Raw genomic sequence first — 19,466 nt, forward strand, 5'->3', positions numbered from 1 at the left:
CTCTAATTTTCCTCAAGTGACAAGCTGAAAGTCAACCTGCAAAGTTGTGTGTTTGTCCTTGCCTTTTAAAGTTCCTTCCCTAGCATATTGGATACAAAGCAATTTGAATACATATCATTGATTTTGAGCCAGCTCTTCAATGGTTTTAGATATAACTGCCACTGAAATCAATAGTGTCTCTGTATTCTTGAGAAACTGGTCCCCCATTTGTAACACATACTGATAGGGCTTTACTGTGAGCCATAGGCAACTCCTATGTAGAAAGGAAGGGGAGAGTTAGAGTTCAAACACAGCTCAGCCTTGATATACCTGATTTGACAGACTCTTAGGCCAACATTGAAGGGATGCATAACACCATTAAAACACAGTGGCTAAGTCCAGGACTTGGACTTCAAGCTACTGAATCAAGAGTTAGCACCTACCGAATAAAAGCTAAATATGCTCATGCTGCATAACATGTAGGGATGCAAGCCTCGGGCTGCAACAGATTGATATTGTGTTTGGTGCAATATCTTGATTTCAAGTGAAGAATCAGGTGGCAAGCAGCACTTGGAGCATATGTACTTGTTTCGTACCAGCTGATTCCCATAAACCTCCATATGGCTTTTTAAACACAGTTCCTAACAATAATGTAAGTTTACAGTTGCTTTACATCTGGTAATAGCGTAGATTTTATTGGCAAAAAAATTATTGTATTTAAATAGGGATTTCTTAATATTGGTTTATTTTTATGTGTGACTGTATTATATTAAAAAATCCTTATTCTGTGCTGTCAGACCCTTTTCAAGGTATGGTCATAAATGCCACAGACAGAGATTAAGAGTTTACTACCCCTCACATGAGGCATAACTACTGACCACATGTGCATTTATAAAATAAAATCGTGGTGGTGTCTCTACTCCATGTCACTTTGTTACCAATACAGGGTAAGAAAGTATTCATGATAGTTTCAGGGCATTAGCTGGGGACCTCCAACACCTCTGGGCAAGGGTCAGTATTTAAAGCCATCCAAAATAGGGTCCTTGCACTAAACTGGTCACTCACAGTGTTTAAACATCAGCATGCTAAGCATTATCTCTGCTCTTTTCAACACAAGGCTCCCTTAAGGCATCCAGGCACACTTTAAATGCACAATTTAGTTAATTTTTGCCATCAAATATGAATGTTTAGATTTTAGTAGCCAAACAATGACAGCCCTAGCTGTCAGTCTACAGAAAACATCACGGATTGTGCTGTTGACAGTACTTTCATTCTCTTTCTGTGCTCTTCTTGCTGCACTTGAAATTTTTAACTAATAAAATCTAAACAAGCAATGAAAATTGATGATACAGGATCTACTTTAATCAATAAGCTATTCACGGTAGTACGCTGTTGGCAAAGCATCTTCTGGGTCATTTCCAAAACCAAAAGACAACATAAAGAAAGGACAAATTTACCTAGATCATTTCCTTTGCATTGTTTTCAGCCTGGTGAAAAGTGTCTAGGATCCAATAGCTTTGTGCTGCTTTTATTTATTCATTTATTAACTGAGGACCAGAATAGAAAAGAATGCTCTACCAAGGTTCTATAAAAGATACCAGAGATGATGCAATGACTCTGTAAGACTTGGAGGAAAAAAGCTAATTGCCCCAAGGGAGGAGGATAGGTTTTCTAAGATGAAAGCAAGGTTTTCTTTTAGCTGAGCTCAAACAAGAGTTTCTTGATGCTCCAAAGTCCTGAACTACCATAGATCAGCAAATTAGCAGAACATTTCTACATAAATCACTTGATACATTTCCTAATTTAAAGGTTTATAGTTTCTGTTCCCAGAGAAATAATTATTTCAAGGAAACTACAAAAATAACATAATAACACAACACAAAAAAAATAAGCATTAATGGGCAGCTAGAGAGATCTACTGCTGCCAGCATAGTAGCACTAACCAGAATTTACCACCATCATACACCTCCTTTTAAGTGTTACAGAGACATTCTCATTCTTTATAACATAATCAAGCCATGTCTGTGCTCTAACACGTTACTGACTACAGCTGTGCTGGTTAACAGAATGAGCAAAGACAGAGCTGTCAGAGTATGGCAGAGAACCTTTAGCATTGCCTCAGCTAGCCACAAATAAATCCTCCAGTAACATTGTTAAGCTACCAAGACACTGAAAGGAGTTTGTTCATATTCAACAACAAATGGTGAAATACAGGGAGAGAGGGTCAAGGCCTCCAATGCTTTGTCCTTCATAGAGCAATTTTCAATGTCAACTTCCATAATTTGGATTTGCAAGCATTTCCCACACATTCTGCATGAATGGAAGAAGAATGTAAAGAGCTGAAGTAGCAAGAAATATTTGCTGGTTGTTTCTTGCTGTGTGGAATGTAGAATTTTTATTTTTTTTCTTAATAACTAAAGCACATACAGAAGCTTGAATGTTTCAGAAATCAATAAAACAAATATCTTCAAAGATTGTTTCTACTTTATGCAGAATGCCACTTCAAATCTGCACTTGCAAGTGTTTATCAATATTAGAACTGAGCCTGCTCTCTTGCATAAATTCAAGTACTTTTTGAGTTATGGGGAAAACACAACAATGCAAATATATATATATATATATATTCTGATAACTTATAGTTTGGATTTATACCTTCAACTTTGAAAGGTATCTTGAAGAATGTAAAACTTGTTGCCCCCTCAAATTGAGACATATACGTAAATAAAGCAGCAGGCAGACTTGATGACCTTACTAATAAAACACGAAAAAGCTACCACAAAAAGTCTTAGTACAGTGGAGTAAAGAAGCTTCAAACACAGCAGTTCCAGTTTTATTTTTCAAATTCTTATTTTGGTATATTGAATAACAAACATTAAAGCAGCGACTATGAGAGGTGGTTGTGCTGTGGAGATCAGGGTGAATTTCTAACTAAGTGGTTCATCTAAAATGTTCTAGGAGACATGCAGAATGCTGATCCAAACCAAGTCCTTTACATATGATCCCATACATCTGAAAAAAAAATCTTTCAAGGTGGAGCCCTGGCCATTTTATAATAGGAAATTCAATTTTTTTCATCATTCAAAGTTGACTGTAGCTTCCCGCCAACGGGGGTGAGGGGGGTGGGGGTGGGGGGGCACACACTTTTACCTCTATGATTTAGAAATTTGGATGCTCTACATGTAACAGACACTCAAACATCACTGCAGACAACTTTAAAACATTATTAATATGATATGCATTCTTTTCCTTTTGTTTGGCAACAGTACAAGAGGCTCCAAGTCTCTCCACCTCCTTTATGTCATGAAGTACCTATTTTTACACATACCTCAAGAATCAGTCGAACACATGCACGTTTCAAATCTTGCCACATTCTAGTCCACAAAGCTATTTTTTTTCCCCAAGAATGAAATTACAGTTGAGTGATTACTCTTTAATCTAAGTTTCCTAACCTTACTTATACTGCCATCAGAACCATAACAAGGAGTAAACTTTTTAAAATTTCTTTAAAAATAATAATTCTTTCACAGTAGGTTTCTAACATGTCATGTAACTAAGCATAATGAAACAAACACACTGAGTGAAACTCTCTTCAAAGAAGCATTTATGTTTTTAAGTTATTTGTGCAGAAGAATTTTGCTAAACCTGTTAATATTCAAAGCATACGCAAAATGGGTACTTCCTTCCCCTTTTTAAAAATTATTACTGTTATTATTTTCAAATTATGACAGATTTGCAAAGGGATCTCTAGTTTTAAAAATATGCAATTTTGAAAATATAAATTATTACTATGAATAGTAAATAAACGACATGTTTTGTATTAATTAGAATTTTAGTTCTTTAAAGTTTTTTTTTATGTCATTTTAGTGCCGAATCCATCACTGGAAGACAAGTTTACGCTTGTTTATCCTATGCAATTAAGAGATCCCAAAGAAGTCACCAAGTATTACACAAAGGACAAAGAACACAGCTTTTTATGACTAAATAAAAAATTCACAATGGATGTCCTCGCCATTAGCAGAGTTTGACGTTATTTTGCATTTAAAACATTCCAGTAGTCTACCATGAAAATTTTGTATTTAGTAATGTCCCCATCATCAATTATTAAAACATCTAAGCTCATTTTATAGTATCTTAGTTAAAACTTGCGCTCAGTCTGAGACTGGTGTCTGGCACTCACAGGCAACAATTCAGACTTTATGAGTATTTTTCCGCTTTGCACCTTACATTAAAGGTTGTTATTAAAAAAAAAGAAATCAAAGTAAACAGAAACAAACTCCCTTACCTTCACCAGTTCAGTATAACCAGTTTCCCTCGCTGTCCACCAAGGCTGAGCTTTCAATCCCTTCACGTTGTAGAGGGAGCGCTGCCAGACTGATGCAAAATGACCTCTTTGATATCCAAGTTCATACCACTTGTATGCCTAGAAGATTGCATTTGTTATCAAACAAATTCATATCAGCTAACATGCCATAGAAAATCTTAGGCTCCTTTGGTAAGGTAATAGGCTATCTATTTGGATGCCGGGGATATTCTCTTAATGTACAGTAATAATAATTTCCTTTAAGGGGGAAAAAATGAAAATCAACAATCCTAAAATACATCAGAATCAGCCACAGCTGTCTGGTTCAACATTAGCAAAACAGGATAATCTCACAGTCATTCACACCAAATATTGGTTAGGAACTCAGGTGTTCCCCTTGGACTTAGGAGATACAATTGTCTTCTTGGTCAGCCCTGGTTTCTCTATGCTTCATTTTTACCTGTGAATTAAAGATTTAATTTAATAATTTAATAAAAATTAAATAGCTCCCTTCTACTACCAACATGGATGCTGTGGCGATGAAAACAGTGCTGACTTTGTTACATGATTACATATATACTTCTGAGCTTTCCTTGAATATTTGTTCTCACACTAGAACTGAGATGATGCTACTCGTTTTGCTTATTTCCCCTTTATTTCACATAGTAAAAGCTTACTGATGCTCTTGCCAGGCCTTAGCTCATCTTACTCTACCTTCGCACAACTTGCTTTGCCATTTTATACCAGCTGCAAAAAGAGGTCCTGCAAAGAAAGCAAATAAGATGCTTGGAAACAAAAGGTCAAACAGGAGTAACACTGGTCTATGAACAGGGGAAGCTACATAGATATCTTTGCTTTATTTATTTATTTTAAAGACAATGCAAAAAAAAAAAAAAAAAAAAAAAAAAAAAGAAAGGATATGCCAGGTCAGCTGGTCAGCTAAACGGGGAGGTAGGAGGACAAGAAATTCAGAACAGAAGGAGAGAAGCAGGCAGCAATCTCCACTGTAAACAGAATTCATCCAAAAACCTCATTAGCTGGAATTATCCAGAGTCCCTCTCTAGCTTGGTATTGCTTGGAATTCTTGAAATTTGAAATTCTCACCTTCCCTTTCCAAATCTCCTTCAGTAAAGCTTCACACATCCAAACTCAGACCAAGCTAAACCACTTCTTCAGCTAATCTGATACTTAGTGTCTCACTCCACATTAGACAGCCTATGAAATCAACCTTTATTCTTTCCCTGGCTGTACACACCTCCTTGCCAGTTCTCAAAAGAAAACAACAACAACACCCTCCCACCCCCTCCCCCCCAAAAAAACAAACAAACCAACAAACAAACTCTACACTTTTATTTCTAACAGAAGCTTTCAAATCTGGACAAAACAATTGTAAAACAGTATCTCCAAGAGCTCTCTTATATGGTAGTTCCCCTGCATGACTATTTGTTAATTGCATTTCAGGGAGTCCCTTCTCCTAATTCAAGAGCAAATGAGTTTTCCATTCATCTGCCCACATTTGATGCAAACGCTAAAAACTATTAAAGGCTTACTAAGGCCAAAAGCGCAATACTAACTTGTAAGTTAAGAGGAATTACCTCATGTTTGTGTGTTAATGGAAATTAAAATGTACAGCCAAATAAGCCTATCCTAGGAGAAGACATTCACATCTGCATATTATTTATGCCCATTTTGAAGCCAATAAAGTAGAAGTAAAACTAAAATATTTTTTGGATATAAGCTGTCACGAGAACGGTGTGTCTTACTATGACTTACTTAGTATTAGCAATCATACAGTAAAGTAAACAAACTACTGGAAATTCTTCACATAATGGATTATTTCTAAAAGAAAATCAAGTGTCATCTTATACATTTACCTATAGATCTTTTCTTTCAGATACAAGGTAAGAAATAAATTAGGGTATTTTTGGTTTTCAAATATTTGTATAACCTTTTACACTGTAACCATAGATTATTTCTTTTTGAGAGTCTAAAATTTCTTCAAGCTTTCAAAAAACGTGGTACTCTGATATTTATGACTCTATTGAAGTATGAAGGAAAGGTTGCAGTAGACTGTTGTCTTACTCCATTTATTTGAAGTAAGGAAAAGCAGTGTGGATAAACAGAATAACAGCAGACAATATAAAAGCTTTCATCTTTTTCTCTGAATAAGCTTCTTAAAATGTATTGGTCAAAAAAATTACATATCATCTTTGGGTAATACACAGTATATCTTTAAAGCTTGATCTTATCTTGGTTAAGCCTCTGAAATGGAAGCATTATGATTTATAGTATACGTTCCTCAAGACATAAGTTGTAATAGCAATGGGGTAACAATAGATTGTTCATGCTCACTGTATGAATTCATTTCTAGTGTTTGGAGTTAGCTCAAATGAGAAGGGGGATGAATTGCTTGTTTCAGCCACTGACAGATAAGTATGAATGTTGCTGTTCTTTAATAACCATCAGTTATAATCATTATATATAATACTGTTAATCCTTATTTATTAGAAAAATTGTACTATGAGATTGCCTTTGCTGGTATGGGGTACGATTATTTCACTTATCCTTTCCAGTCCTGAGTTTCCATAAAATCACCTCTCTCTTCACATGCAGATCTTGGCAGTGGAAAGACTAAATATTGAGCACTGTCCTGTACAGGACAGATACAAGAGTATATCTTCTTTGCCAGGAAATAAATTATCTGATAAGCATTCAATTCATACATTCTCTGTGAACAACATTTTGTTCTGCAATACCTTCTACAATGTATTTTGTTGTTGTTGTTTTAATCAATTTGGCACTTTACCAAATTATAGCTGGAAAGGTTATATCCTCAATGTTGTTTCCCTACAACTTACCAAGACCACATTCGTAATTCCTAATATAGCTCTAATAGATGAATATCTACCTTCAGCAAACCTTCAGTGACAGCATTTTTACATGTTGCTTAAATATTGATCTGTTTCCTTGATTAAATCTTGAAATTCAGTACGTCTACGAAGGTCAGTTAAAAAAAAAAAAAAAGTTTTAACTTGCACAGATAAATTTAACAGTCTGTGCTATCCCAAGAAGTTCATTTGCCATTGATTAAAGCTTCTTCTACAGAAGATTTGACCATTAAGTCCATAAGCATTAACACATAATTATCGCAGGGATTGGGCTGATGTATGTTAATTACATCTGTGTGGTATCTTTAGTCAAATTTTGTAATGAGATGCTCTAGGCTTAATCATTCAACACAGAGTATGCCATGGAAGTATTAAGAGATTTCCTTGTTGGTTTTCTGTTAAGAGAAGGACAATGATTCGAGGTTGAGTAGGGGTGAAGCAGAGAAAGAAAGAGAGATAAAGCATACTGTGTGTAAAAAAAATAAAAGTGTAAAATGAGGCCACCTAATTCTCACTTGCAAATTAACTTTTAAATACAAAAAACTTCATTGGAACAATATTTAACTGTAATTTCAAAGGTGATTGAACTTATAATTCAGATATTTCTACACTTCAATGTTCTAGACACATAATCTGTATAAAGTGTAATAAATGTTCCACATTCTATATACATGAAAATAATTTGATGAACTAGGCTCAAGAAAAAACACATACATAGGCTTTATGACAGTCCCTTTGTCTGACTTGATACTGGCGAACTGCCTATTTACTGGTCCAAGACACCAGGTGACCCTGCTTCAGAAGGGGAGTGGGACTAGATGATCTCTGGAGGTCCCTTCCAACCTCAACCAGTCCGTGATTCTGTGAAGCGGTTAGCATTCTTTACAGTATTCTACCTATCAATATTTCAGATGTACTTCTAGAAAACTAGTTAAGCAACAATTTTCAGATCTCTTTCCACTACATTTTTATTCTTTTCACATTTTTCACCTATGCACAAGGGTGCTTTTTTGTTGTTTTGTTGTTTTTTTTTTATTTATTTTTTTATTAAATTCGTGCCCATAGTGTAGCTCATTACCAGCAACAGTTTTCAACAAATGCCCTTTTTTTCTCAACTATGACAGTAGCACTAATTCACACATTCAAATTTGGCTTTCCTCAATTAAAAAATTAGAAAAGCTTATGGTTTCCAGTAGCATATATTTGTACCGGGCAAAAGATCTGCTGAAAAAAAATCGACTTTTCTGACCAGTTTATGAATTCAGCGTTTGAACAAGTATTAAAACTCAAGCCCACACATTCAGTCCTTTTACGGTCTTTTCGTATCACAGACATTGGTGCTCATGGTCACTTTGGGAAAAAGAGAATATTTACAGAACACTTAGCAGAGATATGAGAGAAATTCTATATAGTGACAAATTTAAGTCACTGTATTTTGACTCTGGTGGAAAAATCTTTGTCAAAAAGTGTTAGGAGCAGAAAACAGACTGTAAAAATGCATTCAATTAATTTCTGAATTTTTATTGTGTGTGTGTGTGTATTTTTCTCTGTCCCTTGGTACTAATAGCTCCATGTAAGCTAGTTTTGGTTAGTTCTATAGAAAAATAAGGGATGCTAAGAGATTGTATAATCATGCAAATGGCAGGTTTTATTGTTGTTGTTGGTTTGGTTTTCTGCTGTTGTTTATCTTGACCTCTACACACACGCTGGATTGTTATTTCAAAGGGACTAATGACTTTTTGACATTGGGCCCATGCTCTAAAGTTTTTCTGGATTCTGCAGTCCACCAGAAATTTAGACTTACATTAAGATCATATTAAATGTGTACCTCTTTGTCTCCTATTCTCTGCAAGGCATCTCCCAGATGAAAGTAAAAGCGTCCATCATCTGTGCCAGGGTCACCAGACTCCAGTCCTTCCTAAAATAATAATAAAACTAATAGTAACAAATATAATAATACATGTATAAAAAAAATACAAATATAAAACTAATAGTAACAAATATAATAATACATGTAAATATATTTACAAGATTTTAATAGAACTTCCAACAGTGTTTACTCGGTTACTGCATACAGTTTATCAACTCTATGCAAGAGTCAGGCTACGAAATTGGCTATAAAATATAACTACCATGGTAACTAGGAACTTAGGTTGAATGAATACAACATATGAGTAAAAAACCATTGAGAATTTCTATCAGTTTGCCAAATCCCTCATTCACTCCAAGACAGAGGTGTATTCAAAGATTGATACTTGCCCCCAGCCCTATATACAACCATTTTAGAAAGATGGATATGTTAAATTAAGCTTTTATTTGTAGTATTTCTCTCCAAACACTCAAGCATACACATGCCCTCCCTGGATCTTTCAAGAACCTTAACTTTGCAGCATATTGCCAGCCTCAAAAGAATTTGAGAATCATAGCTGTGTGTTTAGGGTTATCTGACTAATAAAACAGTTACTTGATATTTATGAATTGATAAATATGAGTATACAAGCTTGTTCCAGTTGCTGGCAATGATAGAGTAATACAACACCATTGCTTAGCTTAAACTGTAATTTGTAATTAGAATGCTTCTAGCTTGGCACATTTTATACATTCTGATTATTTTTTTTCTACTGGTAAAAGATCTACTTTAAATGAGAAAAGAAAAATACCTTTAGATAGGGTATGCTCTCTGCTATCTTGTTTTCTGCCTTCAGGATGAAGCCATAATGTACTTTGGCAAAGCCATCATTTGGAGCCAGACGTAGAACCTGTTTGAGCGCAAATGAATTAAATACTTGTGTGAGAATCTATAAAAATTAACAAACCAGTGTACATACTACTATTTAGTGATGCGGTGAAGTTTGCTTCCATCACTGACACTCAGATAAATTCTTGGCTTGCCTGTACTTCTACTCTTTCACTTACATCTTTATCCAGAATAACTTACCACAAGACAAACTTTGAAGTCTCATAAATAAAATTATTCCATCTGGCACCTTTGAATTGCATTATTTTCTTCTTGTCCCTACTTCTCTACCTCATCTCTTGAGTTAGAGCATACTAAGTTATAGAATTAACACTGTTAATTAACACTTCCTATGCCACGTTTGCCTAATGTAAAAGATGGCAGTTGCTCTTTGAACAAGTCTACAGCACATTTGTGGGAAGCACAGTGTAGTAATATACCTGAAATAGTTTAAAATTAGACAGGTTTATACTGGTGGCAAACTAGTCTTGGCAACAGAGAATATATGATGCTGAGAAGCACAGTAGCTACTATTTAGGAAAACACCGTGAAATAAGGCTTGTATTGCGAGATGGAACTGTACAGACCCTGGGAATGGAAAGGCCATTCTCAGCACGACAGTAAACTGGATCACTCTTTTGGAAGATCTTACATTTTCTTGGCCAAGAGAAAACTATCAGAAGGTAATGTAAGGATGAATAGGGTACCTCAAGTGATTCAGTGTGCTTTCTCTTTTCCAGAAGGTGATGGATAAATTATTCTTCTACAGTTGTGTGCTGCATTCGTTGACTAAGACTTACTGTGCTCAGTTAAGCTAAAAGATTTTGTACCCTGAACGTACAGGTGAACATTTAGATAATACCTGAGTTACAAACTAACTTAGATAACTTTGCAGAAAAGGAAAACCCACAAGCAAATAAGAAATCTGATGTTAGTTAGGCACAGATGGGAATTTCACGAGACTGTGTAAAAGAAAGATTTCTGAGTACAGGGAAAGCTGTAGGAAAGGATCACCGTATGGGGGTGTACTTCAGGGAAAGGAAGTGTGAAGCTGGCTGGTCTACGTTCTGAAACATGCTCCCAACAATAATAGGATGATTTAAGTTCATCTGGTCTGCCTCAACCAAGGGGGAAATTACAGAATGCCTTGATCTACTTTCCAGATCATTTCCACACCATTTTTATGGTGTGTGCATATACATATGAATATATAAATATTTTACAAATATAATTTATATACATATTCAGTATAATTTGTAGCTCCATCTGATATCAATTACATGGTCAAGATCTGTTCCTAAACCTCCCCTCTCCTTAAAATAAGGATGGACAGTTTAATCAGGAGAGATCCTCAATTTGTGAGGATCAGCTCAAGTGCCTGGGAGCAAGTGGAGGTCAGTCAGGGGCTGATAACCTGCTGAGTGTCTAGCACAGTTACTAAATAAAAAGCAAGGGACAGGAGCAATTTTTGCTGTCTAAATTCATTTTTGAAGCTACCAAACTTATGCCATGCATAAAATGTCTGCATACATTACAGCCATTTCCCTCTGCCTTTTCTAGTCACTGTCTAACCTAATTCTTCAATCAAAATAATTACAAGCAAACCCATAACAAGTCCTCTGGGCAAATTCCTCTGCTTTCTCAAACCTTATTACACACAGACTACATCTGAGCAAAAACACGATCATCACTATGTCGGTATAAATGCTGTGAGTTAAAAATAGCAGTTATTTCACTTCCCCCCCCCCCCCAGAAAACAAGCTACTATGGAGGAACAGTCATTTTGAGAATCTGAAGTCTAATATACAGCACTTTATTAGCAAAAATGAACTTGGCAATTCATCATAAGGATGAACTTGACCACTAATATGATACCACCCTATGAATCTTATGCTTTTTGACTAAAGTATTTTGTGTAGAATCATTCTGATCCACAAATCTGTACCTGCAGGGTGAAATAAAAATGACTGACAGATATATTTATTAACCATATAATTCCATTACAATTCCTTTAACTATAGGATAAAGCTATCTGATTAATTAAGACAGAATAGAATTTTCTATATTACAGTTCATTTAAGCATGCCGAGTTGCATTAAGGCAAGATTCAGAGCCCCTAAAGAGAACTGAAGAGAAACAATCAGCAGAAATTACACTGGAAGTATTTAATGTAAATTGTATTACTCTGTTGCCATTGCTGCATGCAATATTAATTATGTTTAAAAATAAGTTTTACTAAACTGCTCATTGCCCATTAAATATTAATCATGAATATAGAAATTAACCTCTGGGGCTATCAATGGCTAATTAGCCATGGCAGAGCACTGTGTTTGTGTAGATATTTTTCTTTTGGTACCTGAGATAGTTCATTCAGAGCTGTCTTATGTGTGTGTATACACTGCTGCACTGAGGTGTTGCAGCCATGCATCCTCAATACAGTGATGTTCAGAAGAGCGGGCAAAAAAATGCGCTAAGGTCACTTGGTCTGCTAACAAAGTTCTCTCCCACAGTGTTTTATCATAATCTGTAGATCTCTGAAAACAAAAATAGCTCTAAATTCTATGAGGACAGCTGTTAACATAATGTTTCCATATCTCTAAGCATAATGTTCAAAAAGAAAATATGTTAATACTTGGCAAAATTGAAATCCTCTCCAGTTGGAAACCATTTTCCATTTGCTGTTCAGCAGAAAGTCTGGCAAAGGCATACTAAAAAAAGTGTATTTTATATCAGTTAAATTATACTATACTACAGCTGTAAGTACACAGCTCTCCTGATCTGAAGTTCATCATTTTATATACTTCACTTCTAAAGCTAAGAGAAAGAAAAGACTTTTGAAATAAAAAACTAATCATAACACTTCAGCTGCAAAGATAAACAAAGTGGGTAAAACAGTTTTAAAATGATTTAATTGGTTCCCAGTATTTAAATCTGGCTTTACCAAAAAATAAAAAAGTAACCAAGCTGGCTATTAAATGTAAAGCAGAAAGTTTTCATTCATTAGGATTCCTTGGGCATCTATTGCATTTCTTAGAGATAACGTCAGCTAGTTAGTCTGGTTTGAAACAGTGATGTAATCCCAAAGTCAAAGACAGTCCTTGTGAAGAGTCTAGACAGTTATCAATCATAGAATGGTTTGGGTTGGGAGGGACCTTAAAGATCATTTCATTCCAACCCCCCTGCCATAGGCAGGGATGCCACCCACTAGATCAGGTTGCCCAGGGCCTCATCCAACATGGTCTTGAACATCTCCAGGGATGGGACAGCCACAGGGCAACCTGTTCCAGTGCCTCACCACCCTCTGCGTGAAGAATTTCCTCTTAATCTCTAATCTAATTCTCCCCTCTTTTAGTTTAAAGCTATTGTTAGCCCATGCATAACATACAGACAACACTGAATTTAGACCAAAATGTTATAGCACTAAGCAAAGGAAGACATCAATACCTTTTACAGAAGAATCTAGCAGACTCACTGCAAATAGGAAATCCGGAGGCTAGATCCTCCTGCACAGAAACGTGTCCGACTGCTCTTTTTGCTCCTCAGTCAAGTTCCCAAGTACCACATACAAAAGTTAGACAACCACAAAGAAAGGAATTGGAATCAGCAAGAAGCAGGGCCTATAGTTGAACATGAGGTATTTTCTCTTGAGGATGGGTCCTGAGCTCTGCTCTCTCTTCCTAAATGGCCACGCCCTTTGCATTAAAATACTTGAATAAAGTGCGTGAACATCCTTACAGTGGAAACCAGAACCGAGGATTCTTAAATTCTGGAGGCATCTACTCTGCAGCTCTTGTCTGCACTGTCTTCTGTTTCCTATCAGATGACTAATTTGTTCTATGCTAGTGGGAATAAGGGCTTAATCACACTAAAAAAAGTTTCCCAGGTTTTTCGAAAATCATGAGAAGAGGAAGATGTCTCCTGGAGTCCAGCAGAACAACTTTTCATAGTTTACTGACACTTTATTGACTATGCACAGGGCCTTGGCACCTATGGTAGAAGCTCCAAACCATACGTCAATCACTTTCTAATTAAGCATTGCAACAGCTGACTGAAGCACTCAAGAGCAGACCATATGGTCCCTGAGCAATCTGCCCAAAATCACTTAAGAAGCTTTTGGTATAACCAAGAATAAAAGCAGTTGCACATGAGATTCTGCCTGTTTCCTTGGCCAAATTTCCTTTCACAAAATTCTTCATGTAAATTTATCCCTAGTTACAACAAAGGAAAAAAAAAAAACATTTGTTAGAATTCATTCTGAGGAAAAGTCAGAATATGGATAAAATCTGCACAATTTCTAAAGAGGATACATCCAAATCCTTTTAAAATATATTTATTTGCTGCTCTTCTACAGGGGCAGAACATCACTATGATCTATTTCATTGGCTAATGAACTGCAACATAGAGTAATTATACTGGATGAAATCTACAGAAGCAAGGAAAACAATATATTGGAACCAGACCAGTTCTTATTTCACATACCTATTCTTAATCAGAGCAGCATATACTTTTTCTGAAGTATACCAAACTCAATATCAGTTATACAGCAAACTCATTATCTTCTTCCAATTATAAAAATATCCTATGATTATTGATTTTGAGAAATTCTAACATCTACATTTTTTGCAGCAATATACTGAAAAGTTGCAAAGGAAAACTTTTCCCCAAAGGAGTTTTTTGTTTGTTTTTTACATTCCTTGCAGTTTGAGAAGCAGGTTTTGTTAATATAATCAATCTTTAAAAGACAACATTTCCAATCCTCAGAAAAAATTTGAGAGCAGGCCAAAATTATTGTACAGAAGCACACTACAGAGGGACCTACAAAGTAGCCAAAATAAAGCAAACAGTATTCTGGAAACACCTGCAAATGTCAGATGAGCTTGAGAAAAAATGATATTATTAGGGTTTGGCTACTGCTTCCAACCATGCAGCTAAATGTCCTACTTCCCTTTGAGAAACCATCTGAGATAAGAATCCCCTCAGACTTCCAGATGTGGGGAACTGAAAACTGGGCCTTTATTCTCAGGAGGTGGTACTAATCACGCTGACTTGTCCTCAGTCTACGTAACCAGTCAATTACAGAACTGCTCCTGTACTAAACAAGCATTGGAACAAGCGTGCCAACATCAACAAGATCATCTCTGATCAGGTTCTGATAGCTTTTGCTCTACCAGTTACATCAAGTTCTGCATCTAGTTTGAGAGTTTCCAGATGGTAATGGGGTTTTAACCCTTCCTGGCCATGGACTTTCTTCCACAGTATAGAGGACAGCAATATAAATCCAATGAACAAGCCACACTACAAGCATCATTAAAAGAAACAACATCAGAAAGGGTAAATATATATATATATATATATATATATTTAGGTTGCCTACGATCCTGAAAAGGCCACATGATAAATAGCTATGAGACTACTCAACCACTTTATTCACACGGATAAGGATGGTGTTCCTGTAAAATGTTTCACAACTGAGGAAGTTAAAAGCAGGCAACTTTTAAAAGGAACGTATGAAGATACATAATTTTTTCCTTAGCTAAAATGGAAGCTCACCTCTTCATACACTTTCTTGGCATTGCTGTTGTCTCCTATCAGGAGGTAACCAACACCAAGGTCATTCTTGAATGATGTATCACCGGGAAACAGATGAACTAATTTCTGTAGAGTAACCAGGGAACTTCTCATGCGACCTAATTTGATTGAACAAGACTTCATTACAGCTATGGTTATGAGTAACAGCAGTTAAGATGCACAACATCTAGAAAAATACAAATCAGCGCCAGGTGTTCCATTTTCACTAGAGATCACAAGGCAGAACTTGAGAAAAGACTTATGCAGACAGGAGCATATTCAGCTGCTTGGCTGTCACACGGGGTGTAGTCATACAAGGAGTATTTTAGGTAGTCACTCAGAATGCATATCCTGCAGTGTTATAGTGGCCTCTAGTGGAGATCAGTTCACAGTGTAGCTGTAACATTATTTAAGCTTTGGTTGCTCTTTCATATGTAGATGTCAAAATGCTCAACAAAACCAGGTAAACATATCAAAACAAACTTAGTCTTAATTAACGTAAGTAAATAAACACATTTTAAAACGATACGTGACAATTGCAGTGAAATTAATCACGATTTACATGTTTAAAATTAAATACATGATTCATCAGCTTCCTAGATGAGGTTATTACTGAACAGCAAAATCAATATTAGTTGATATTAAAAGCCAGTACATAGGAACAGAACTCTTCTCCTGCTGAAATCTGATGTGCTTTATGTTCTGATCAGCACTTCTTGCACATCACAGAACTGAGATCTAAACTTTCAGATGGATTAATTACATTTAATTACTTCATTTTTAGAGTTCCAACTTCAGACTTTCACTCCCTGAAAAACACACCTCAAATCTAGCTCATTTTGACTGGATACTTCAATATTAACCACTTCTCAACATGTGGCTTTCCAGTCTACGGCTGGACATTCAAAACTTACACACTGAAAAACATTAGGAAGTGTTATTTCAAGAGGTCATGCTGGACAACCCTTTGTCTCTGACACAGATTCATTTAAAGGTTTGTATTTTGGAGCTTTTATTGGTGGACCAAGTTTTCATATTTTTCTTTAGAGGAAACTGCAATGTAAATAAAAGATGTAAGAATAGGATCTGCTAAGGAAAAACATGAAATGCAGGTATCAGTAGGCAATGTTAGCTAGCTTTGTTAAAAGCAACAAAGGGATGCAGGTGAAACCTGTGTAAAAGGCCACCCGTATGAGACAATCTTGTGCCTAGAAGGTTGCTCTAAATGATTTCCTGAATTAATGAATATAGTTCTGCTGTTGTTTTTTTTTTTTTTTTCCCAATACATTTTTTTAGTATTTATAAAACTGCTTAAATATATTGTTGTGTATCTATCACATACGCATTAGATTATACTATACATTATCTATACACCAGCTTCGAAAAACATTTTCTAAACTGTCAACAGAAGGAAAACCTTGTAAGTTAAAACATTATCCCCCAACTTAACTGTGTTTTTCTCTATGGTTACTGTAAGCTTATCCTGTGTATGTTCACTTTGTGTATGTCATCAACTTCCCTGTGATTTTCCTCTGCTTCAGTAGAAGAAGATTTTCTTCTTTTTCTGTCAAGATATATATATATTTAACCATCTCCCATCATAGGTTTGCATGACAACTAGTGCACTGCTGTCTACAGACGCTGCTTTCATACAAGCTGTACACACTAGTTCACTAGCAAATTTTTAAACATTTTAAAAAGATTTTTCATAAGCATTTAGGAGATCAGAAACAACTGCTGAAAATTCAATGGAATTAGCACTTTTAAGTCCTTAGTGATCTTCTGAAAGTATTGCTCACAGAACTTCCACGATTTTTACACCATCCTTGTATCTTACCAAGAAATTGCTGCCTGTCAGCTTCTCGTTTCAAGCTCAGTTTTATCAGATCTGAAGGGACATTTGGCAGACTAACCACCTCATCATAGGTGTTGATGGCTTTTTGCAGCATCTCATTACTTCTCATTTTCTCAGCTAAGTCATCTTCAGACTAGAGAGAATCACAAAACTATTATTAGAACACATAATAATCTATTGTTTTTAAAATAATTTTGTTTTCTTTAAACACAAACTATGCAATTGTTAGATTATGGGAATCATTTTAAAATTCTATTTAATCTATACAACTTTTGACATAACAATGGAAAACTCATTGGGTTGAGCTTTGTGATAAAGTGAATTAGAAGCACTGCTAATTCTTGTTTCCTGCAAACTGACAGAAAGCATAAGAAAATTTGCACTTAAAACATACACCATCATGCCCAGTATTTACATTCACACACATTTTTAGTTAATATTTCTAGAAGTCACAATTTCTGCTTTTGAAAACAAATGAAGCAATCTGTTTCAATTATATGGAAGAAATGTAATTTGTTGCTCCAGATCATTTCTATACTAAGTCTCGTGCTGACAGTAGCACACAGAAAAACACACCAACAAACTTTTTCATATATTCTGATACAAATTCATTTACACTTTTTCTTAGAACAAATAACTAGGAATTGGCTTTACACTTGCATATGTTGATATGTCTACCACATAAATCTTTCAGAACTTATATTTGTTTATCACGTTCAGGAGCAGACCAAAAGATATATCAGATTCTTCACATTCTACTGTGAAATTACAGCCTCAGTGATGTCGAATGGAGCTACTACTGATTTCACCTGTGGAATGTCATTTTTATAATTTGTTTCCACAATTGAAAAAAATTTTACTATAGCTCAAACTGTAAATTTTTAATGCATTATTTTGTATTTTTTTTTGTTCAAAAGCATGTATTTTCGTGTGTTCAAATTGTTCTTCCTAAATATTCTCTTTTTATTGGCTTATGTTCTTTTTTAAGTCAATTAGCACAGCAAGGCGTAGATAAAGGAATAAAAATTCTTATTTGTCAGTTCATTGTTGTATCAATCACACATTATTTAAACAGCTTCAACTGTATTAGCTCTAATAAGTAGTTAATATCTGGAATCTTTTTGAACTTTATCCATTACTTTTTTTCCCCTCAAGCTATTATGAAATTGAATATGGATAACATCAAACAATATTGTTACATAGCCAACAGTTGATCAGATGGTTTCACAGATCATCTCTTAAATTTTATTTTGAAGCTATTTATTTTTCCGATGTACATTCAGTAGGAAACTTGCTTTTCCTTTTTTGATAGAATTGCAGGGTAAAGAATAGTAAAAGATAAATCAGGAAGAGGCGAAAATTGTTACTGTGAAATCTGATTAAATTCAGCAATATGGATGCTATAAATCATTATGAGAATTAAGATCTATCTATTGTTCTTTTCAGCCCTAAATACATTAATTATTTCTGCAGAATATTTTCCATCTGGCCTAAGTGTAGGTCCAGAAATCAAGTCAGAAAGAACTCAAAGTTCTGAAGAACACTTTTAATTATGCAATCCTTTGCAGGTTTGGGGGCAAAACAGTTATCTTTTAAACTTATTTAAACATGGAGAAAAATGAATCCTCGTGCCTTATTATAATTAGAATCGATAAAATTAGCGTATAACGTTGGTTCATGGTTCACAGACAAGGGGAAGTACATACAAGTGGTAAATTCCTGGGCTTTACTGTTATACTTCCCTGCAGTTTTCCCTTTAGCTAGTGATGAGAGAGAGAAATTTGAATGTGTTGCATTGGTATAAATAACCATTTAAAAGTAATACTGTTACAATGTAAATCCTAAGAATAATCCATCTGTCAGTGAAGCCCATGATTTTCTCATTCTTGTCAAACAGCTTCATCTTACACATACTCGATTCAATAAGATTGTCATTGGTCATGTCAATACAAGTATTCAATAAAAAGACTTGTATGAGTCTACAAAGACTACTGAAAATGGAAATGAATTTATAGTTGTCTTTATACATTCCCAAAAAGTTTATGGTAATTATGATTTCAGATCTTGATCTGTAGGTCCTTTTAAGCATTACTGAAGTGTTAGGTGGTGACAACTGTTATAAAGGGACAAATGAAGTTG

At 35.3% G+C, this 19,466-nt stretch overlaps 1 protein-coding gene across 7 annotated transcripts in view; it reads right to left on the reverse strand.

Annotated features, from left to right (window-relative positions):
• ASPH (aspartate beta-hydroxylase) overlaps positions 1 to 19,466 on the reverse strand; it is a 113,878-nt gene that overhangs the window by 15,522 nt on the left and 78,890 nt on the right. For all 7 annotated transcript variants that reach the window (XM_035319190.1, XM_035319188.1, XM_035319187.1 and 4 more), the window contains 5 exons: positions 17,310 to 17,460; positions 15,455 to 15,591; positions 9,828 to 9,926; positions 8,996 to 9,085; positions 4,262 to 4,399 (listed from right to left, as the gene is read on the reverse strand). In XM_035319190.1, the coding sequence (XP_035175081.1) occupies positions 4,262 to 4,399; positions 8,996 to 9,085; positions 9,828 to 9,926; positions 15,455 to 15,591; positions 17,310 to 17,460 (615 nt within the window). The remainder of the gene's footprint in view (positions 1 to 4,261; positions 4,400 to 8,995; positions 9,086 to 9,827; positions 9,927 to 15,454; positions 15,592 to 17,309; positions 17,461 to 19,466) is intronic.

Source organism: Oxyura jamaicensis, chromosome 2 (assembly GCF_011077185.1).
Source record: "Oxyura jamaicensis isolate SHBP4307 breed ruddy duck chromosome 2, BPBGC_Ojam_1.0, whole genome shotgun sequence".
Classification (NCBI taxonomy): domain Eukaryota; kingdom Metazoa; phylum Chordata; class Aves; order Anseriformes; family Anatidae; genus Oxyura; species Oxyura jamaicensis.